Here is a 23,007-nt window from a genome sequence, read left to right as displayed (position 1 = left end):
TTCCGCCACGGACATCCCTCACTAGAGTCTGTGGCGGAATTCTCTACCATCCCTAATTCAGAGTAATCCACCAGCTAGTATGGCAGAAGTGTCTGGATTAAAAGAAGTGGTCCTGCACAATATTCACCCTGGAGGACTGCTGTCAGACTGCCATGGAGGACATGAAAACACATGTGGCCCCTCAATGTGATTGCCTGCACCTACTCTCTCCAGGGATCTATGAAAGTCACTTACCTTTCGCGGATTATGTTGGTGGGGGGGGAGGCGTTCCATCCCTCCCCCCGGAATCCTCCGCGGCTGGCTGTGCTCTGCGGCAGCTCTGCGGAGCAGCCGGCCAGGCCCAGCCAGGCCAGAGCCGTCCGCAGCCGGATTTCCGGCCACGGAGGGCTCTGGGAAAACAACAACAAAAAACTGCGTACGCAAATGGCAGCGGCTACGGCCGCCGACATTTGTGTTCCTTATTTTTGCCCTCTTAATCTATGTAAATATTTACGTAGACTAAGACAGCCCAAAATAAGGAATGCAAGTGGCGACGGCCGTAGCCGCCGCCATTTGCATATGCGGTTCCCCCCCCCAGAGCCCTCCGCAGCCACCGCCATTTGTGTATGCCTTTCCCCCCCCCCCCCGACGTTTTAGGCTATGTAAAAACTTACGTAGCCTATCACGTCTCTGTAAAAAAAACAACCCCCGCTGCAAATGGTGGCAGCGGCAGCCGGTCGGAAGACCAGCCGCCGCAGCCGCCGCTGCCAAAGCCACCACCGGAGACGACGACGCCCGGTAGATCCGCCCCAGGTAAGTCTCGTCCCGGGGGGGATCCATGGGGGGGCGGGAGGGCAGGCTGTTCCACCACAGATTTTGGGGGGACGAATGCACTTGCATTTGGCCTCACTGAGTTCTGTGGCGGAATTCTCTGCCATCCCTAACTCTCTCACACTCACAGGTATGTGCAGACACTGGCTGTGTTGCAGGAATGGGGGACTTCTGGTCCTCAAGGTGTGGCAGAACTGCAACTCCCATAAACCTTAGCCAACACAGCCTGTGCCAAGGGCTGATGGGAATTGCAGTCTGACAACATCTAGAGGGCCACATGATCTCTATCCCTGCTCCACTGGCACAAAGGGAGGCTTTTCAAGAGCCTAATTGCACAGGGGGGCAGGGAGGGGACATTTTTTGAGAGAAACCTGTAGCATTCAGTAGAAAAGGACTCAGCCTCCCCTCCCCAGCAGCCACCCCCCGAAAATGACCCCTTGCTGCAACTATAAGACTCCATTCACTCTGATGGAGGCTTTTAAAACATCTTAATACAGTGTGGCAGGGGAGTTGTGAAACTGCCTTATTTCTGACCACCGATCAGAGAGAAAAGGCAGGGAGGCTGGCAGGCAGATGGGGGCACTCCCACGTTCTGGACAATATGCAGCAATATGCATTGCACCCCAGAGCTTTTCTCCATGATAGAAGTCTTCGATTCAAATAAATGGGGTGTTCTTTTATTAAAGTAGCTTTTTAATGGATTCAGGAGAAGCTTATCCATCCATCCATCCATCCATCCATCAGCGTGGGAGCTAAGAAGTGCACAACAACAAGCCTTCAACTGAGAGGTTATCAGATAAGACAGGCTGTTTAGATGAGAAGGTTGAGGTGTGATGATGACATTCTGGATTGGAGGAGCCAACTGGTTATGCAGCTTCGGTGGAAATGCTGGGGGCTGCAGTGCATTCAATCTTAGTCAGGCCGACATCCACACCCTCATTGTATCCGATTAAGCCCTTGGCATCCATTTTAACCAAGGAGCAGAAAGCCTCAGAAGCACAGGCCTTGGCAGCAAATTCCAAGGATGGTGGACCTGTAGGAATAACTGAGATGGTGGTCAACATTGAGCTTGCAATGGATACTTCTCAGCCCAATAGAGCTGCCCCCACAGTTCTCCTCAGGTGAAACTGGAGACTCTGGATGGGGCAAAACATCCAAGGAATTTTGAGGGAGGCCAAAAGAGTCGACAACCCTAGCAAAATCCCCAGGCGCTGTTCCCTGCACAACTCTGATTGCGATTGGCTGAAAGCAGGGGAGGGCAACATGCAGCCCCTGTGTGGAAGGATGAAGCACCTACATTGTACTCCTACACATTCACCCGGGATCCAAGTTTAGTTTTGCAAATGCACCCCTGGCTTTGCCCCTAATGGCAAAGCCAAGAGAAAGCTATTGCCAGTCCGGTGAACTTCTCAGGGAACTTGTGTGGTATATATGGTTGCTGCATTCAGAAATTACATTATTATGTTTATAGAGCATCTTAGGTGTACATCTGTAAGGTGTAATGTGTGAGTAAGCCCTCCAATTCCCTCATGAAGTAAGCATGATGGTAAGCCTAGGTTTATTGCCATGTACTGTGTGTAATGCCTCTAAATCTCTCCCCCCCCCATGTACTTTGAGATTACTAATGTGCAAGGAGAAGTGCCACAGTGATGTATAGTGTTGGATATCACCCTGGACTAGAGAGACATAGGGTCAAATCCCCACTGAGTAAGGATGGGGGAGAATTTCTCCCCGAAACTTCGGGGGGGGGCGAGTGCCAACGTATTCGGCCCCCCAAGTAGTTTCGGGGAGAAATTCTCCGCACCACCCCCGCCCCCCGCCCCCCCCAGGATGGGACTTACCTTTCCCGAATGTCGCTCCCGGTGGCGGGTCGCAGCGGCGGTTCGGCAGGGCTTTGACAGGGGCAGGGGCGGCAGCCGGTCTTTCGACCGGCTGCCGCCGCCGCCATTCCAAGAAAAGTAAAAAACAAACAAACACCCCCATGATAGGCTACGTGACGATTAACGTAGCCTATCACAGCTAGATTTGCAAAGTCAGCCATGATAGGCTACGTAAATCGTCACGTAGCCTACCACGGGGGCGTTTTTTTTTTAACTTTTTATTTCGCGGCTGGGTGAGGCGAGGCGCCTCCTCTCCGGCCTGAATTTCGGCCGGGCGAGGCGGGAAGCCTCCCCCCCGGCCTGAATTTCAGCCGGGCGAGGATGGAAGCCTCCCCCCCCGGCTTGAACTTCGGGGGGAGCAGCGAAGCGCCTCCCCCCCCACCTCGAACCAAGCTGCGAGACCAGGTAAGTGACTTTCATGCACCCCTACTACTGAGTCATGAAAACTAGAGGGCCATCACACTCTCAGCCTACCTCACAAGGCTGCTGTGTAGACAAAATGACGGCTGCTCTGTGTCAGGGTTGTTGAATCTCTTCAGCCCTGGGGCTTCATTCCACTGGTTGGCCAGGCCGAAAGCAAAAGGGGGCTATGCCAGGGACAGGGCCCAAATGCCATAAACACTAGCACATTTCAGATTAGAATTCTGACTGCCAGGAACTCAGCCTCAACAGAGGCATTTCAAGTTTCTTAGAATGGGGGGAATGTGTGCAAAAGTTGGAAAAGCCACCAAACGACTGGCAGGCAGGAGAGAGGCATGAAGACAGGGGAAGAGGCATGAGGCCGGGGGAAGAGGGTCCCTGCTAGGCTGGATTGGGAATTCCAGAGAGCTAAATTTAGCCCCTAGACCTGAGGTTTCTGAATTTGCGCAAATTTGCATTTGCACAAATACGCATTTGTGAAATTTTGTTTGTGTGAAAATGCACACATTCACCCAGATGGGCATTTTCAAACTTTAGCCTATGGGGAAAATGCACAAAAGCTGGGAAACCCACCAAACAACTGGCAGGCAGGGGAGAAGCAGCAGGCCAGGAGAAGAGCATCCCTGCTGGGCCAGATTGGGAATTCTGGAGAGCTAAATTTAGACCCTGGACCTGAGGTTCTGCCCCCTTGCTTTATGTGCACCACTCTGCCTTCATGGGAAGAAGGCCAGGGTAGAAACACGGTGTTGGAAACTTCAAATTAGTACCTGTTGTATTCGCTGAGATATCAATGCATTTGATCTGAGATCCAACACAGGCAACAGGCTCTCCATTACATGTATGCGAAAAAATTCCAATGCATCCAGGACACTGGTGTCCATTGGGTTTGGTTTCTGGCGGTGGCAGCACTGCAAATTAAAGTAGAAGGTCAGCAGGTCTTCACTGGTGCCAGGGCCCATCAGTTCTCAGCCTCGGTGTCTCTGATCAATGTTAAGTTTCAATCCGGGAATAAATGGGGTGAGGATAGGGGCGGAAAGAACCTTTTGAGGAAGGGCAGGGAGATAGATAGATTAGATAGATAGATAGATCATAGATAGATAGATACATAGATAGATAGATAGATAGATAGATAGATAGATAGATAGACAGACAGACAGACAGACAGACAGACAGACATGATAGGTACACTAACAACAGAGTTATTTAAAAATATATTTAGAGCTAAAAATTTCAGCTTCCCCCCTCATCAATAGTTGTACTGTTCAGTAGATGTCAGGAGTGGCAGTTTGGAATGCTGGGAGGTTAACATTACTAGGGAGAAAAACAGAACAAAACAGAGGTATGACTGAATTCTCCAGATTAAGGCCATTTGAACTACAGGTTCTAAAGCTGTAGATCAAGAACTGTTTTGTTTGTTTGTTTCCTTTTGTCAAGCATGTCAGTGTCCTTCGATTGTTTGATTAGAAGGAATTGTAAATCGGAGATACTACGTGCAGGTGGGTTAAAGCGTCTTGCAACAGGCTACTCTAGATTTTTTGGTGAGAATCACAGATTTGTGCTTACAGAACCTTGCTCTTATGTCCATTGTATTTCCCCCTATATGTTGCATACCATCAAGGGGCTGGAGCAGCTCTCCTATGAGGGAAGGTTATTGCAGCTGGGATTGTGTAGCTTGGAAAGAAGGAGGGTAAGGGGAGACATGACAGAAGTGTACAAAATCCTGCATGGTGCACAGGGAGACATTTTTATCCCTCTCTCAAAATACTTGAACCCAATGGAGTCCTCCCATGGGGCTGGTTGGTGGGAGATTCAGGACAGATCAAAGGAAGGACTTCTCCACGCAGCACACAGTTAAATTATGGGATCCACTACCATAAGATGTAGTGATGGCCACCAGTTTGGATGGCTTGAAAAGGGTAGGGTTGGTGGAGAATTTCTATTTCAATGCTATTTGCATTGAGAATTTCAATGCTATTTGCGTACGCACTTTTTTTTTTAAAGTCACCCGTGATAGGCTACATGACGATTTACGTAGCCTATCACAGCTGACTTTGCAGATCTAGCCGTGATAGGCTACGTTAATCGTCACGTAGCCTATCACGGGGGCGTGTTTTTTTTTAAAAAAAGAAACTTTTTATTTCGCGGCCGGGTGAGGCGAGGTGCCTCCTCCCCAGCCTGAATTTCGGCCGGGCGAGGCGGGAAGCCTCCCCCCCGGCCTGAACTTTGTGGGGAGAGCAGCGAAGCGCCTCCCCCCCACCGCGAAAAGCTGCGAGACCAGTTAAGTGGCTTTCGTGCACTCCTAGAAAAGGGGGTTGGACAAATTCCTACAGGAGAAAGCTATCAATGCCTATTAGTCCTGATGGCTATGTGCTACCTGCAGTATCAGAGGCAGTATGCCTATGTACACCCACTGCTGGGGAACATGGCAGGAGGGTGCTGATGCACTCATGCCCTGCTTGTGGGTTCCCGGCTGACAGCAGGTTGGCCACTGTGTTAACAGAATGCTGGACTAGATGATTCTTGTTCTGATCCAGCAGGGCTCTTCTTATGTTCTTACATTCAATTAAATAAATCACATTAGTGGAAGTGTACACACTAACACACGCTAAATAGGCAGTGACGATAGATGAAGGTGCTCTTGAGGAAGTATAGACAACATCTCTGAGAAGCTACAGAGAATGTTCACACCTCAGGGTTTGGGGGTGGGGGAGAACATCCAAATCAGAGGATACTGTTGGGTTGAGCACCAACATCTCTTAAGGAATGAAGACCCAGTGGGATGCCCCACTCGGCAGTATACTTCCTGTCCCCTACTTAATTCTCAGGTGAGGAAAATGTGGCTTATCTAGGGATGGGTGAGAAATTCATTTGTTTCACATTTTAATACAAACTGACCATATGCACTTCCCAAATGGATATGAAGCTGGAACACAGAACCATCTTCATGAGTTCACACTGCTTTGCATTACTCTGGTCAAAAATTGTGTACAAACAAGCATGCATTAGGAGAAATGCATACAAAAATGTATAAATTTCTCCCATTGTATTTCTGTATGCATTTCTGCCCTTAGAAGCTGAGAGGATGTTGGAAGATCACCAGATCCAGGGTGTTGCCAGACAAGTTCCTACACCTTCTGAACATACATACCAGGATACGTGACTGTTTTACAGTCATCCCCAGTGCAGCAGACCATGTTTGCTCTCAGTTGCAGTTTGTTTCCGAAATTGATCTCAGATAGATGACTTTTGCAGGTGCCGGATTTGGCACAACCCTTGCTGACAAATGTTATTGTCACAGGAGCTGCATGGGTGAGAAAGAGTGGGGGTGGAGGGAGTATCTTATTAAAACTGGAGGCCAACAGGAGTCTCCGGGATCGAGGTTCCTTAGGCTTCTTATCAATTATGAGTTAGCTCAAGGACACATACCCATATGGATCAATACCACTTTTTAGTAAATAGGGCAGTGTATAAATGTTAGCAATCAATTAAAAATAAATCAAATAAGAGGCACATATGATATCCATTTCTGGGACACACCAAGTCCAGGACCACATATACTCTGCATTAAATAAATAAATAGCCTACGCTAAGAAAAGCAGGACTTTGTGGCCTGTATGCATCATGCAAATCCAGAGTATTAATGTAGATCTGCTTATTTTCACAATTCATTGTGCAATTCTCCCTTGCTTTGCTATCATGGTGAGGGGCAAGTCACTGAAGCACTGCCCTCCCCTCCCCAAACAGATTCAGGCTTCTGAGATTTCAGTGCCCATACATACAAGGCCATGCTTTCATCCATAAGGACTAGAATCCTTATGGTGGGCAGGGGGGATGGGGGTTGTAAATGAACACTGAGTTTCCCAAGAAGCCAAATAACATAAATACACCTAACCAAGTCACCTGGTTGAAATTCCCTCTGTAACTGCCACCAATTTGAGGGTCTCTGGAACTCAGAAGCCTGGCACGAAGAGGATGACTCTACCATCTGGGGACCCAAAGTGATACTTCTAAACACTAGGGATGGCCATGAATTTCTCCACGAATCTTGGGGAGGCCGAATGCCAACGCATTCAGCCCCCCGAAATTGTTGGTGAAATTCTCCACCACCCCTCCCCGCCACCCCTGGGATGGGACTTACCTCCCTCGAATGTCCCTCTCGGCGGCGGGTCCCGGTGGCGTTTTGGCGGTGTTTCGGTGGGGGCAGGGGCGGCGGACGGTCTTCCAACCGGCTGCCGCCACCGCCGCCATTACAAAATAAAGTAAAAAAAACCAAACACCCGTGATAGGCTACGTAATGATTTACGTAGCCTATCACGGCTAGATTTCCAAAGTCAGCCATGATAGGCTACGTTAATCGTTACATAGCCTATCACGGGTGACTTTAAAAAAAAGAAAAAGAAAAGCGCGTACGCAAATGGTGGCGCCCATGGGCGCCGCCATTTGCGTTCCTTATTTGGGCCCGGGTAGTCTACGTACATGCTATTTGCATTGCCCTTATTTTCGCCGTAGTCTATGTAAATCTTTATGTAGACTAGCCGGGCCCAAATAAGGAACGCAAATGGTGGCGCCCATGGGCTGTACATTTGCGTATGCGCTTTTTTTTTTCAAAGTCACCTGTGATAGGCTACGTAATGATTAACGTAGCCTATCACAGCTGACTTTGGAAATCTAGCCGTGATAGGCTACGTTAATCGTTACGTAGCCTATCACGGGTGTTTTTTTTTTCCATTCACTTTTTATTTCACGGCCGGGGAGACGGGGCGCCTCCCCCCCTGGCCTGAACTTTGGGGGGAGAACTGAAGCACCTCCCCCCCACCACGAAGCAAGCTGCGGGACCAGATAAGTGACTTTCATACATCACTACTAAACACTGAAGGTTCATTCACCTTTTCAGTGCTAAATGTGGGACTTGAACTCAAGTCTACCCCATCCAACTTGTAACACTCTAGCTTCTAATCTAGGGTGGCTAGGCCATGCGCTTCTTATGTGCTATATATTAGCCCAGGGTTCTCAAGACCACGTACTGCTTAAACACTCCCACACACTGATAAAGCATGTGTCTTCATCAGCATCACAAGACTTCATTTCGCCAGTACAGGTGCTGCCAATTTCATTGCAATTCTCACACTCAAGACAGATGCCTGGAGAAGGAAGACATGAAACAGTTGTTAGCAGTTTCTTCATGGAATGACATCCTTGCATTCAAATAGGGAATACTTTTGTCATTACTATGCAATCCGCGTGTCTTCATCACAGCCTTGTGTGTGTGTGTGTTTTGGGGGGGGGTCTTTCATCTTTTATCTGTGATAAAAGGAAGATCCTCTCCCTGCAGGAAGCATAGAGTCTGAATGTAGATTTGTGGGTGTTAGTGGTTGTGGAGAGAACCAAGGAAGCCAGGGGTTGCAAACAAGCAGAGAGATGGAATTAGTAGGAACAAGGGTTATAAGGGAGGAATGTAAGCTAATGTCATGAACCTGGGTTCCAGCAGTGACTCAGACACAGACCCAGAGGCTGTGTGACCAGTGGTGCTGATGGGGGAAGCACCAGGCATTAATGCAACCACTTAAACAAAGCCTCATGGGTAGAGTCCTTGGTCTTCACCAGACCCCCTCTCCGGGAGACCAAGGTTGCTGAGTACATGTACTGAAGGTTGGGCCCGAAGGGCAGTCTGAGGATTCTGCTCGTGTACCGTCCACCCCGCTGCACGACTGACTCCCTGGCCGAGGTGCTTGAGGTGGTCTCTGATGTGCCTGTGCAGTCCCCTAACTTGTTGGTGTTGGGGGACTTCAACGTACATTCGGGGGCCGTCTTCACAGGGGCACCTTGGGACTTTATGGAGACCATGGCTTCCTGAGAGCTGCACCACATTCCAACTGGGCCCACCCATGTAGCCGGTCATGCACTAGACCTTGTGTTTGCTTCTGGAGAAGAGGGGAGTGATCTGGAAGTCGGGGGTATATCCACCACCCCCTTGTCATGGTCAGATCACTATCTGGTGATGTTGGACTTCTCGGTTCCACAACCCCTCTGCAGGAGTGGAGGACCCATTAAAATGGTCCACCCCAGGTGTCTTATGGATCCAAATGGCTTCCGGAACGCACTTGGGGGTTCTCTGGGGCACGCCAACAGCCACTCGGTCGAGACCCTGGTGGGTGGCTGGAATGCCGCGATCACTGGGAGATTAGATTGGATCACTGAAATGCCCTCTCCCCCTCAACAGGGCTCAGACTACACCATGGTTCAATCAGCAGTTACGAGCTCTGAAACAGGAGGTGAGATGGCTAGTGCACCAATGGAGGAAGTCTCGCTCCAAAGGTGATCAGACATGGGCTAGAGCTTCACTTTTGCTGCCTTCACGTGGTGGTGAAGGCAGCAAAAAATTAGGGATGTCAGAGAATTCCGCGATGGATCTCGGTGAGGCCTAATGCTAGTGCATTTGGCCCCCCCGAAATCCATCGTGAAATGAAGCCCCAGCCCCCCCCCACGAAAGGCATGCAGGATGAAGTCCCTGCTGCCCCCACCCCATGAAAAGCGTGCAAAACAGAGCACTTACCTGCTCCCGTTCGTGCTGCTTTGCGAATGGCGGCCGCCTGGCCGCCATTAGCTTCCTCCTCTTCCTAGACGTGAAAGGCTATGTAAATACTTACGTAGCCTATCACGGCTAATGCAGGGACACCATTTGCGTCCCTGAGGAGGCCGTGATAGGCTACATAAATATTTATGTAGCCTATCATGGCTCAATACAGGGACGCAAATGGCGGCAGCTACGAGAGCCACCATTTGCGTCCCCGCAGGGCTGCCCAGCGGCCGGATGTCCGGCTACGGGTGGCTGGAGCTGGCCGGCGGCTCCGCAGCTTGGCCATGGAGCGGAGCCAGCCAGGCAGGATTCCGGGGGGAGGGATCGAGCACCTCCCCACCACCACGGATGCCCCTGCGTGGAGCCAGGCAAGGGATTCGTACATCCCTACAAAAAAGGAATATTATGCTGCCTCTTCTCTTAATGGATCACTGCCTTGTTGTGGCGAAGGAGCTTGCATAACTCAGTGAAACCATTAGGTATGCCGTGCAGGGCCACCCAAGACGGACAGGTCATGACAGAGAGTTCTGAAAAAATGTGGTCCACTGGAGAAGGAAATGGCAACCCACTCCAGTATTCTTGCCAAGAAAACCCCATGAAATGTATCACAAGGCTAAAAGATATGATGCCGGAAGATGAGCCCCTCAGGTCGGAAGCTGTCCAATATACTACTGGGGAAGAACAGAGGGAATTTCCAAGTAGCGCCAGAAAGAGTGAAACGGCTGGGCCAAAGCTGAAAGGACACTCAGCTGTGGATGTGTCTGGTGGTGAAAAGAAAATCTGATGCTGTAGATAACAATATTGTTTAGGAACCTGGAATGTAAGATCAGTGAATCAAGGTAAGCTGGAGGTGGTCAAACATGAGATGGTGAGACTGAACAACGACATCTTGGGAATCAGCAAACTAAAATGGACAAGCATGGGTGAATTTAATTCAGGTGACCATCATATCTACTACTGTGTATAAGAATCCCTTAGAAGAAATGGAGTAGCACTAGCGCATTCGGCCCCCCATAATTGGTGGAGAAACGGTCTGCCACCCCCCGCCCCCCCGGGATGGGACTTACCTTGTTTGAATGTCCCTGGCGGCAGCGGTTCTGGTGGCGGTTCAGCGGTGGTTCGGCGGTGGCAGCTGCAGCAGCCGGTCTTCCGACCGGCTGCCACCACCGCCATTTCCAAGTAAAACAAACAAACAAACAAACATGATAGGCTACATAAAGATTTACGTAGCCTATCATGGCTAGATATTTAAAGAACACCGTGATAGGCTACGTAAATGTTTACGTAGCCTATCACGGCTGACTGCAGGGACGCAAACGGCGGTGGCTATGGCTGCCGCCATTCGCATCCCAGCAGGAGAGGAGGTTTCGCGGCCGGAGGGACGGGGCGCCTCCCCCCCGGCCAGAATTTCGGGGGGAGGGACAGAGCGCCTCCCCCCCACCGCGAAGCAAGCTTTGGGATCAGGTAAGGGACTTCCGTCCATCCCTAAGTAGCACTCATAGTCAACAAAAGGGTGGAAAAAGCAGTACTGGGGTACAATCTCAAAAACAAGAGAATGATCTCAGTACGAATCGAAGGCAAACCATTCAACATCACAGTAATTAAAGTCTATGCCCCAACCACTGAGGCCGAAGAAGCTGAGATTGATGGGTTCTGTGAAGACCTACAACACCTTCTAGAACTAACACCAAAAAAAGATGTCCTCTTCATCATAGGGGATTGGAATGCTAAAGTATGTAGGGATGTCAGAGAATTCCGCCACGGATCTCGGGGAGGCTGAATGCCAGCGCATTCATTTCCAGTCGCCGTTGCCGCCATTTCCAGTAAAAAAAACAAACATACAAACATTGACTAAGACTGTGAAAATAAGGAACGCAAATGGCGGCACCCATGGGCGCCGCCATTTGCGTATGCGTGGGGTTTTTTTCTTTTAAATCAGCCGTTAAACATTTACATAGCCTATCACATATCCCTGCTAGGCAGCGGCCGGATGTCCAGCCGCTGGCGGAGCCGGCCGGCGGCTCCGCAGAATCCCTGCGGAGCAGAGCCGGACGGCCAGAATTTCGGGGGGGAGGACGGAGCGCCTCCCCCCCACCAGAATTTTGGGGGAGGGATGGAGCACCTCCCTCCCACCATGAATGTCACCCTTCGAAAAGGTAAGTGACTTTCATACATCCCTACACCCTTCATCCAAAGATATCAGTGGCTTTGCAGCATGGGTGCCGATACGGATGGACGAAAGTCCCTTACCTGGTCCTGCAGCTTTTTTCAGGTGGGGAGGCGCTCCGTTTCTCCCCCCAAAATTCTTGGTGGGTGGGGAGGCACCCATCCCTCCCCGCCGAAATTCTGGCCGGGGGGGAGGTGCCCCATCCCTCCCCGCCAAAATTCTGGCCGGGGGGGGGAGCACCCTGCCTCTCCGGCCACGAAAGAAAAAAGTAAAGTAAAAAAAAAAAAAAATGATAGGCTACGTAAAGATTTACGTAGCCTATCACAGCTGACTTTGGGGGGAAAAAAGCGCGTACGCAAATGGCGGCGCCCATGGGCGCCGCCATTTGCGTTCCTTATTTTGGCACGGGTAGTCTACATAAAGATTTACATACACTACGGTGAAAATAAGGGCAACGCTATTTGCATTGCCCTTATTTTCGCCGTAGTCTACGTAAATCTTTATGTAGACTACCCATGCCAAAATAAGGAATGCAAATGGCAGCACCCATGGACGCCACCATTTGCGTACGGGCTTTTTTTTTTTTCAAAGTCAGCCGTGATAGGATATGTAAAGATTTACATAGCCTATCACGTTGTTTTTGGAAAATCTAGCCAAAGGTGTTTTTTTTTTTACCTTACTTGGAAATGGCGGCAGCTGAAATGGACGGTCGGAAGACCGTCCGCCGCCACCGCCAAAGCACCGCCGCCGCCAAACCGCCGCTGCCAAACTGCCACCGAACTGCTGCTGAACCGCCGCCGAACCGCCGCTAGGACCTGCCGCCGCGAGGGACATTCGCACAAGGTAAGTCCCATCCCGGCGGAGGTGGGGGGTGTTGGAGAATTTCTCCACCAATTTCGGGGGGACGAATGCCAATGCATTTGGCCTTCCAGAGATTCATGGAGAAATTCTCCGACATACCTACAGCATACTCACCTCCAAAGGCCTCACACGCCACCACCAGTGCAGGCAGAGTCCCAGGCAGGAGCTTGTGGAGATGTGACGGCATGCTCAGCCCATGGCTAGAGACCTGCCCCTTTAAGGCCTTCCACTTTTCAAGAAGGGGTGGGGCCTGAGAGGGGGAGCTGGATACTATTTTTAGTCATTTTATTTATTTATTACATTTGTATCCCACCTTTTTTCCTCCTTAAGGAACTCAAGGTGGCCTACATAGCCCTCCTCCTCCTCTTCCTCCATTTTATCCTCACAACCACAACCCTGTGAGGTGGGTTGGGCTGAGAGTCTGTGACTGGCCCAAAGTCACCCAGTGAGCTTCCACAGCCCAGTGGGGACTAGAACCCCAATTTCCCAACTCCCAATCCAACACTCTAGCCACTACACCACACTGGATATCAAGGCATCATTCTGGTTCCTGGTGTTGTTACAGCAAGTTGCTGAGTAAGAGCTTTCCTTAGTACTGGGATGGTTCTCTTCCCCCCTCCCCCCCATCATAACTTGAGGACCAGGGCATGGCAACAAAATCAAGCCATCTTACATTTGTGAAGTAACAGAATTGTCTTCTATTCATGTAGTTAGTTGGCTTGGGGGATATTATTGGTTTGTTTGTTTGTTCGTTTGCTGCATTAATACCCAGCCCTTTTTTCCTCCAAGGAACCCAAGGCAACATCCATAATCCTCCTCCTTTTCTCCATTTTATCCTCACAACAACAAGCCCATGAGGTAGGTTGGGCTGAGAGTCTGTGAGTGGCCCAAAGTCACCCAGTGAGGTTCCATGGCTGAGTGGGGACTAGAACCTGGATCTCCCACCTCCCGGTCTTAACACTGTCACTAGTATACCACACTGGTTCTTAATGTCATATTATGACATTAAAAGTTTTTTGCTGGTGTCTCATCACTTTCAGCCTATGGGTCAAAGGAAAAGGAGATGATGATGAGGTTTTCAGGAGGTTCAACAGAATACGAGAAGAAGAACTTTGGAGATCCAAAGGCAGGTTTCCAATCTGAACAAGGAACTACCCTCTTGATCGCTCGGATGTGGCAAGAAGATTCAATTAATTCAAAGATATGAAAGTGTATGGCAGACAGAAAGAAGTCAGTCAGAAAAGGGCAAGAGAAGAGAGGTGGAGAAGAGAGAGTTTTAAGCCTAGTTTGGTAGAGGTATCCAGGGGTGGGGGAGATTTCTTCTTGGTGGAGGTAGAAAAGGTCACAGGAAGGGCAAAAAGGAGTGTGGGACACAATTTTACCTGTTCTCCCTTTCCACTCATGGAATCAGGTATTTCTAGTCTGTAATAAACTTTATTTTACTCAGGATGTCTTAATCGAAAGAGGTCAAGGATCTGGAGCTTCTAGATCTGCCGTCCCTCTGTCCGATACAATTTTTCATTCACACCATGCAGTTCATCCCAAACTCCCCCCACCTGGCCACAACATTTAAAACATACAAAACAGCAGTGAGCTTCTTACACACATTTCTTGGACATTTTTTTTCACATTCAATGCTGTTGGTTTTGCACAATTTTCCTCTTCTCGCAAAACAACCAGTTATTGCTAATATGAGCAGAATTCAAGGAGAGTTGAGGAGACAATGGTGTTTAGAGAATCTTGGTGGGCTCAGAGATCACTCATTATCCCTGCCTACTTGCAAATGATCTCGGTCTGGGATTCCTGGATTAAATGTGGGCCCCCAAACTAGTCCTATAAGGCCCCCTCCAACGCCATGATTGCATTATTACAGGAGCTACTTTACTTGATCCCGGAGCACCCAAAATCTGGGGCATTGCTAATGACATCGCCTCACCTGTAGCTAGGAGAGCAGCAAGGAGACTGCAGGCCAGGAGAGACCACATGGTGAACAAGAAAAGATGCACAACGCTGGGGTTGCAGTTTGGACTCTGGCTGGAGGTGCCTAAAAGAGACATCAGAAATCCACTGGTGTTATTCATAAGCCATGCTGCATCAGACCAAAGGTCCATCTAGTCCAGCATTTCTTTAACATGAGCATTTGCTTGCCTGCAGTACAGGCTCCATGTGTCTCCATGCAGGCAGGCAGCACACAGAGTTGTACTACATCATGGTTTCAAGAGTTTCTTGGAATGAAGTGTGGAGTCTGCAAGATTGTGCAAGCGAATGAAGGAATAATGCATGTATCCTTCAGAATATGAACAGAATCAGCAGTCCTCGTGGGAAATCCCCCCCCCCCATAACGTGGGATTTGGTAAGCTAAGCTTACAGGAAGTTATTTAATTCCAACATTTTCAAATGTTGGAGCAACTGTAGCATTGTGCCTAGAGTTTCAACCCTTTTGCAGGAGATCTGGTTTAAAATCTCCCCTCAGCATACAGAGCTTCCTGGTGTCCTTCAGGCAGTGATCTGTTGGCCTAACCTGCATAATAAAAGGTTGTGAGTTCTGCAAGGAAAAAATGAATGGAAACTCTGTTTGCCACTCAGAGATTCACTGAGGAAAACCAAAATACAAATGTAGCTCCTCATGTCCTTCAGTAGGAGAAACTGGATTTTCTTTGTGGAAGAGTTCCAAGCCCCTAAGAAGAAAGGGTGTGCTTACCAAGAGCTTCAAGAAGCAGTAGCAGTTACCTTTGCCAAAGGTTACCAGACACGGTGAATGGATCTGCACAGCTTTCTCCCTTGCCTAGCACTTTGGGGGCTTCGTTCCTACTTTTTGTAGTCGAGCTGTGTTGTCATATTTTGGCTTCTTCTCAAAAAATCCATCAGCCAAGTGGGAAAGGTCTCGTTGCCTGAACTAAAGAACAAACAGACAACCCCTTTCTGGATGGAAATTTTCAAGGACAGCGTGAAGCAATGGGTCAGAACAGGAACACTGGGAGGGAAAACTCCATGGCATGCTGTTGGTTCTGGGGAAATTTGTCAAATGGCCAATTTTGATTTGCCTCATTTACAAAACTACAGTGGCATCACAAGCCTTAACAATGTGCAAAAACAACCCAAGAAACTCGCAGTACAGTTCAGTTTTTGCTTTCGTCAACATCCCTAGTCAGAACTCTTTTTTTTTTCCTGAGGAAGATTTTCCTAACGCGTTTTAACTTTCATTCCAGGCAAAATTTGGGTGACAGTTGTTGAAATCCTAGACTCATTGTAATGCTAACTGAGACACAGAGGGGGATGGCATATTTCTGTATATGTCAGAATGAATATGTGTATTTCTCTCTGCATGTATTTATGAGAGTGTGTGTATGAATGTCAGCATGAGAAATTGAGAAGGCATTAGGGCTGTGCATGGACCCACCGATCCACTTTGGATACCACTTCGGATCCTCCAGAGTGACCCCTATCAACTTCAGGCTGATTTGGACCCCCTCCACTTCAACGCAGATCCAAATCTGAAGCAAGATTCGGATACCTAGATCACCCATTTGAGGCGTTTTCCCTTTGACTTGCGTGGGAAACCACAAACAGCCATATGTTTTTATAGTTTTTATGATACAGACATGGAATTAGGGGCCTCTCCACCCCCCTGGAGAGGACGCCACCTGCCAAACTTCAGACAGTGGTCTTTGTGCTAGGTGGAGCTAAAATCGGATGTTTTCCACAGAAACTCTCAAAGCAAAGCATTATAATTTCTCCCTATGTTCATGCACACATGTGACACCCTGGCCCCTCCAAGCCCCCTCAAGGACATAACATAACCCAAAGCCCAGGCAGTTTGGCCCGCTGGCTTGTGTGCTAGGCGCAGGTGAAGTTTGAGTTTTTCCAGGAAAACTCCCAGAGTGAAGAACTGTAATTTCTCCCCACCTTTGCCCCTGCCAACACCCAGATGATGCCTCATATTGCACTGGATTGTTTTGACACACAGTGGAGTGTTATTGGAATAAGAACTTAATTAGTATAAATAGTATGCATGTAGTGCATTTTGGACGTATTGTGTTGGAGGAACACCACACAAGCACACACACAGACACGGAGAGCAAAAGAAAAGCAGAACTACCTAAGCAAATAAAGGTTGTTTTTTAAAAAAATAAAATAAAAACAATATTGTTTTATATTTCATTTTTGTTTAGGGAAGGCAGGCAAAGTTCAAGAAATACAGGAGGATGGTGGAGGTGATCAGATAAGGTAAGGGCCAAGACCAAGCAAACAAGAAAACCCTTCTTTAATTTCTGTTTTGGGAGGAACAAAACAGAAAAGAAACAGAAAGTTCACTTCAGAACATGGGCTGCTCTCTCGTGTGCCTTTATTTAAGAATTTAGAAAGCAAGAAAAAACTAAATGGTTGAATATTACTTCGGGGCGTGAGGGGGTGGGGAGGAACATGCCCAGAAGTCAATGTTTGTTTTTAAAAATCAAAATAAGACTGGGTTATTAAAGAGCTAGAAAACACAGAGTTGAAAGATGAAAAGGACATGGAATGGAATGGAACCAGAAGCTGTGAGGGTCTAATTAGCAGGAAACTTTGCGAGGTCTCCAGGCGAACACCTCATACAATGATGGAAAGGTGGGGGGGAGTGTAGCGATGAGTGAAGAAACGCTATGTTTATATGAAAAAGATATTGAAAAGAGAGATGAATACACACAACGAAACAGTCAGAGGATGACAGAAATAGAAGGCAGCTGCAACAGGTGCCCAGGCAGAAAACAAACACTCCCAAAGGGGCAGCTCATTCACGGACCTAAGGACCGATCCCAGCACAAACATAGCTGTTTTGGTTTTAGAAATCGAGGAAAGCCTGGCTGATAGCAATCGAGAACGAAGGAATAGAAGGAGGAGGAACTGTAAGGACTGCACACATGCACACACACCAGATCAGCTAACCATACGCCAGCCCTCTCCCAAAGACGCACGCAGCTTGGGCAATAAACAAATGTAGCTGTTCGCCCAAATATATATACCCCCTCCTCCACCATTCTCTCTGGAGACTGCTGGAGTAGTTTCGGCCTGAGAATTCCCATTTGCCAAACCACACTCCCTTCTCCTCCATTGCGTGCCTTCCCTCTCACCCCCCCCGCCTCCCGCATCCCGTCATCTTCCCCTTCCCTCCTCCTCCTCCTCCTCCGCATGAGCATTCTGAAGTTGATACATGTTGGAGACAGCCTGTCTGGATTGCTCAGACATTCAGAAGAGCTCCGAATATACGAGGCGGAGGAGGTGCTTCGTGGGGAAGGCGCCTCACCTCGTGAAGCCTCGGTACTATGATACTTCATATCATGAGGAGGGTCCTCCGAATCAGCCCGCTTTGCCTCATTATTCGGGCTTTGTAATGAGGAGGTGCACAGCCCTAGAAGGCATGCATGTCTGAATGGGTGTGGGGGTGTATGAGAGCAAGTGTAAGGTGGCCCCACCTACATTTTGCTTTGGTCCCCCCCACTGCTGGTATACAGTGCCTGGAAGGTGAACTTTGAGGAAATGTGGGCCTCAGGGTGAAGTGGTCCTCCCACCCCTGCCCTAGAGAACTGGTGTTTGACCTCCCTCAGTATTTTGGTTGTCTTGCTACAGGCATGGGCAACATGTGGCTCAGCAGATGTTGCTGGACTGCAACTCCCATCATCCCCCACCATTGGCTATGCTGGCAAGGGCTGATGGGAATTTAAGTCCAACAAGCTTTGGAGGGACAAAAGTTGCCCACCCCTGCCTTAGTGAAACTCCCTTGGCTTCCAAAATTCCATCAAGATCTTCAGATGCTTCACTTGAAGAGGCACCATTTGGCTGCCTGAGGAGAAGGACAAAATGGTACTCTACCACCACCCGTCAGTGAACAGAAGCTGACCAAACTGGCACTGGAATCTTACTTCAGTAGTGTCAATGGAACAACATCCTCCAAAACGCTTGAGGGCAGCAGATAAGCTGAGGGAGTGAAGGACAGGCTGTGTGGCACATAGCTCTGTCCTCCAACACCTCACCACCATTCCCTATTCCATCCTGAGCATCCACCACCGCCCGTGGTGTCTACCTCACTTTGTCTAACAGTCAGGCCCATCCTGGCTTCAACTTGACATCTGAAATCAGAAGCATCCATAGAAAGGCCCCTGAAAATGGCTTGAAAGGCCCAGAGAATGGCTAACATGAATGAAGTCACTTCAGTCCTTCAGTCATATTATGCCATAAATCTCCCTAAAATGCTTAAAAATATTTATATTGCTATCACAGATCAACAACTAAATTGTGCAACAGCAGAACCCTGAACTGTTAAAAAAAAAAAAAAGACTTGTGTAATTCAAAAGTTGTGTAAGGTATATTTGTATAAGACAAAGCGGACAAGAAGGAGAATGTAATGTACCAGCAATTACGACTGATGTGTTTGCTGCTGTCTAACATTACACACACACACAGTTACTTAATTTATATTTCTATGAATTCTATTTTATATTGTTTGACATTATGTTTGTAAGCTGTCTTGAAGAACTGTACAATGGAAAGACAGGATTTAAAATCCTTCGAACAAGTAAGTAAATTGGTAAATAAATTCAGCTGCAAATGGCACAGTGGAAGGAAATGGATGGAACTAACATTGCCCAGCAGGACTTCTAAAGTAGAAATAAAAAGCAGCCCCAGAGGTTGCAACTTTGAGTGGAGTAGCAGCAGGGAGGGAGGGGTGCTTAACTCTTTACAAGCTATTTCCCTCTCATAATTGTCCCGCTGCCACTGCCATGGATGAGGAAGAGGTGAAAGAATCCTCTTGAGCAGTCTTTAAGAGTTTCTGATTCCCTCGATAAACAGGATTTTCAAAGCATGTCGGGAACCTATAATTGGTGCAGCTGTCTTTTTTTGGTTTTGGTCCTCCTGCCCATGCCCCTAAAGGGCAGCCATGAAGATTCCCTAGAAAACAAATTAGTCATGATTAATTCCTATGCTTGAATTCTTGCTTGTGCGAACGCACACACAGACACATACAGAGGCAGAATGACACACAAAGAAATAAACATACATCTTCTCTTGTTACCCCTGTTTGCTTCAGTTCTTCAGACTCTGTTCCTGAAAAAGTCAGTGCAGGCACAAATATCTGCCCTCCATCTTCTGCAGTGGAGACAGATGCAAATAATTGATTCAGTTTTTCTTCCATCTCCCTATCCTCTTTTATCATAGCTGTGGAAGTTCCTTGTCTTCCAACAGTCCAGTCTCCTCTCTAGCCATTTTCCTGTTTCTGATGTAATTGAGTATATTTCATTATTACTGTTGGCCTTAATATTTTTAACAATATTCTCCTCACATATTTGTTTGCATCCCTTATAGCCTGGTTGCATTTCTTTTCCCAAAGTCTGTAGTCCTTGCTGCTGAGATTTAGCCTAAAGTGAATTCGGAGATACCTTCTCAAGTGGGCAACTGAGGATCTTGAAAGAACTCAAGAGATTTTGGCTAAGACAACCAGAATTTGGAGGGAGAATAAAGGAGACATGATGTTCCATAACACAACAGTTTCTTGGAAGATAACAGTCAGGCCTGTCCCAAGACATTTTGGTGCCTTTGATGCCTGAGCTGAAGGAAGCTGACGGGACTACCAGCTGAACCTTTTCAAGGTTCAATGGCAGCAATAGAATTACATCCTCAACTACACTTGAGGGCAGAAAGCCAGTTTAGGGGAACTGTTCAGGATGTGTGGTAAGCACCATTCTGTCCTCCAACTGAGGCAAATAGCCAGGAGGAACAGCCAGAGGACTGCCACTTCTGCCCACTCCCCAGCATCTGCTGCCTGCAGTGATCACTTCACACTGCCTAATGGTAGGACTGGCCCTGATAATATCCCTGGGTTGTCACCCAACCTTTGCTTGGAATGAAAATTAAGGTGAACATGAAGATGGAGATTTCTCCTCAGCAGAAACATCTCAGAGATTATGAGGGGCGATTTCCGAGATGGGCTTTGTACATCTCTACAGCCTTAATCCAGCTGCAATTTTCTGAATCAGGCAAGGTGAGGCTTGATATTGAGCAAATTGTTCCAGAACCAAGAATACATCAAGGAGTTTTTCTTCCCCTTGTCCCTCTCCTGACCCATTGGGTCATGCTTGCCTTAAAAAGGACAGTAGGTTTCCACCCAGAAATGGTGTGTTTGTTTTCTCCTTAGGTTGGAGGAACACAGATATCCCAGTTGGCTGACAGATACCTGATGGATAGGTGGGAGGAGCAGCTGAAATGACACCACAACCCTAATATAAAACGGAAGACGTGAATGCCCCCAAAAAGTGGAGAGAAAGGGATAAAGAGACAAGCACATCCATTCTGCCCACCCGGTAACCTTAGGAAAATATTGTCTTTGTTGCCACTTGAAAATCTTGGTAAGCACATCTTTCCTTCTTAGGGACCTGGAATCTCAAATCCTGTTACGAGTAGGGATGTACAAAATGCTTACCTTGCTCTGTTCCAGGGCATCCGTGGGGGGGGGGGAAGGCACTCCATCCCTCCCCAAGGAATCCTCCCCGGCTAGGGATGGGGGAGAATTTCTCCCCGAAACTTTGGGGGGCCGAGTGCCAATGCATTCGGCCCCCCGAAATCGGCGGTGAAATTCTCCACCCCCCGCCCCCCCCCCCGGGATGGGACTTACCTTTGATGAATGTCCCTGCTGGCGGCGGGTCCCGGCGGCGGTTCGGCGGGTCTTCGTCAGGGGTGGGGGTGGCAGACGGTCTTTTGACCAGCTGCCGCCATTACAAAGAAAGTAAAAAAAAAAAAAAACACCCCCGTGATAGGCTACGTAACAATCTGAAAGTGGAGGAATTAACATCTGTCCCTTTGTCATGGTCAGATCACTTCCTGCTGAGGTTTAGACTTCTGGCGGCCTTTCCCCTCTGCAAGGGTGGGGGACCTATTAAAATAGTCCGCCCCTGGAGATTAATGGATTCCGATGGATTCCAGAGGGCTCTGGGGGATTTTCCTGCTGGTATGGCTGGTGCTCCTGTCGAAGCCCAGGTCGCTCTGTGGAATGCAGAGATGACTCGGGCGGTTGACACGATCGCGCCCAAGCGCCCTCTCCCTCTGCGCAGAGCCCGGCCAGCTCCTTGGTATACACCTGAGCTGAGGGCAATGAAGCAAGAGGGGAGACGGCTAGAACGCAGGTGGAGGAAAACTCGTGCTGAGTCTGACCGAACACAGGTAAGAGCCCACTATCGAGCCTACTCTGTGGCGGTGAGAGTGGCAAAGAGGCAGTTCTTTTCCACCAGCATTGCATCTTCTCAGTGTCGTCCGGCGGAGCTTTTCCGAGTGATTCGCGGCCTGTTACATTCTGGGCCAGGGAGAGAGATGGTGGAACCCTCGGTAGCATGCTGTGACGAGTTTGCGTGGCACTTTGAGGATAAAGTCGCTCAGATTCGTCATGAATTGGACACCACCATTAATGCAGTTCCATTGGTAGAGGCGTTCAGAGCACCATCTGGTCCAGTTTTATTGGATGAGTTTCAGTTACTGAGGCCTGAGGATGCAGACAAGGTGCTTGGCCAAGTCCGATCGACCACTTGTGTGCTTGACCCTTGCCCTTCATGGCTTATTAAATCAAACAAGGAGGGGTTGTCCGGCTGGGTCCAGGAGGTTGTAAATTCCTCCTTGAGAGAGGGAGTGGTGCCTGCCGCTTTAAAAGAGGCAGTAATTAGACCACTCCTGAAAAAGCCTAACCTGGACCCAGAGGATGTTAACAATTATAGGCCAGTGGCCAACATCCCCTTCCTGGGCAAGGTGCCTGAGCGGGTGGTTGTAGGACAGCTCCAGGCACTCTTGAATGAAACAGATTATCTAGATCCATTTCAATCGGGCTTCAGGCCTGGTTTTGGAACGGAAACTGCCTTGGTCGCCCTGTGGGATGACCTCTGCCGGGAGAGGGACAGGGGGAGTGCGACCCTGTTGATTCTCCTGGACCTCTCAGCGGCTTTCGATACCATCAACCATAGTATCCTTCTGGATAGGTTGTCTGGGTTGGGAGTTGGAGGCACTGCACTACAGTGGTTCCGCTCCTACTTGGATGGCCGATTCCAGGAGGTGGTGCTGGGGGATTATTGCTCTGCGCCATGGCAATTGTGCCATGGGGTTCCGCAGGGCTCTATTTTATCCCCCATGCTGTTTAACATCTACATGAAACCGCTGGGGGAGGTTATCTGGAGGTGTGGGCTGAGGTGCCATCAATATGCGGATGACACCCAGCTCTACCTCTCTTTTTCATCAAAACCAGGTGAGGCAGTGGCTGTTCTGAACCACTGCCTGGGCAC

The 23,007-nt window shown here is 48.8% G+C and overlaps 1 protein-coding gene and 1 long non-coding RNA gene across 6 annotated transcripts in view; one reads left to right on the top strand and one right to left on the bottom strand.

Moving 5' to 3' along the window:
• Window positions 1–1,179: 1,179 nt before the first annotated feature.
• Window positions 1,180–15,502, bottom strand: LOC146337751 (phospholipase A2 inhibitor gamma subunit B-like). 4 transcript variants are annotated; one of them, XM_084815242.1, is made up of 6 exons: window positions 15,417–15,502; window positions 14,652–14,759; window positions 8,135–8,251; window positions 6,259–6,411; window positions 3,878–4,018; window positions 1,180–1,855 (listed from the first exon to the last, which is right to left on the bottom strand). In XM_084815242.1, exons 2-6 carry the CDS (start codon window positions 14,698–14,700, stop codon window positions 1,677–1,679), a joined length of 639 nt encoding a protein of 212 aa, XP_084671368.1. In that variant the 5' UTR covers window positions 14,701–14,759; window positions 15,417–15,502; the 3' UTR covers window positions 1,180–1,676. The 4 variants fall into 4 exon arrangements, with proteins under 4 accessions (XP_084671368.1, XP_084671370.1, XP_084671369.1 ...); XM_084815244.1 differs by having other exon boundaries at window positions 1,180–1,843; XM_084815243.1 differs by having other exon boundaries at window positions 15,446–15,502.
• Window positions 12,505–23,007, top strand: part of LOC146337750 (uncharacterized) — a 25,097-nt gene continuing 14,594 nt past the window's right edge. Inside the window, exons 1-2 of one of the 2 annotated variants that reach the window (XR_014785090.1) lie at window positions 12,505–16,942; window positions 20,883–21,093. This is a non-coding gene — a long non-coding RNA (uncharacterized LOC146337750). Of the gene's footprint in view, window positions 16,943–19,014; window positions 21,094–23,007 lie in introns of those variants that run through there. The other variant, XR_014785091.1, reaches the window with a different exon arrangement.

Source organism: Heloderma suspectum, chromosome 10, assembly GCF_057233095.1.
Source record: "Heloderma suspectum isolate Gila_16-S chromosome 10, 16-S_ref, whole genome shotgun sequence".
Lineage (NCBI taxonomy): Eukaryota > Metazoa > Chordata > Lepidosauria > Squamata > Helodermatidae > Heloderma > Heloderma suspectum.
The sequence above is the reverse complement of the archived record's forward strand: the minus strand, read 5'-3'. Positions and strand labels throughout refer to the sequence as shown.

Excerpts from the sequence above, each read along its gene's own strand:
- LOC146337751 (XM_084815242.1), bottom strand. The coding sequence starts at position 14,700 with ATGTGGTCTCTCCTGGCCTGCAGTCTCCTTGCTGCTCTCCTAGCTACA. Across the intron at positions 8,252-14,651 it reads TGCTGCTCTCCTAGCTACAG|GCATCTGTCTTGAGTGTGAG; the intron begins GTGAGGCGATGT and ends TTCCTTCTCCAG. Across the intron at positions 1,856-3,877 it reads TATCTCAGCGAATACAACAG|TTATTCCTACAGGTCCACCA; the intron begins GTACTAATTTGA and ends CCACCATCTCAG.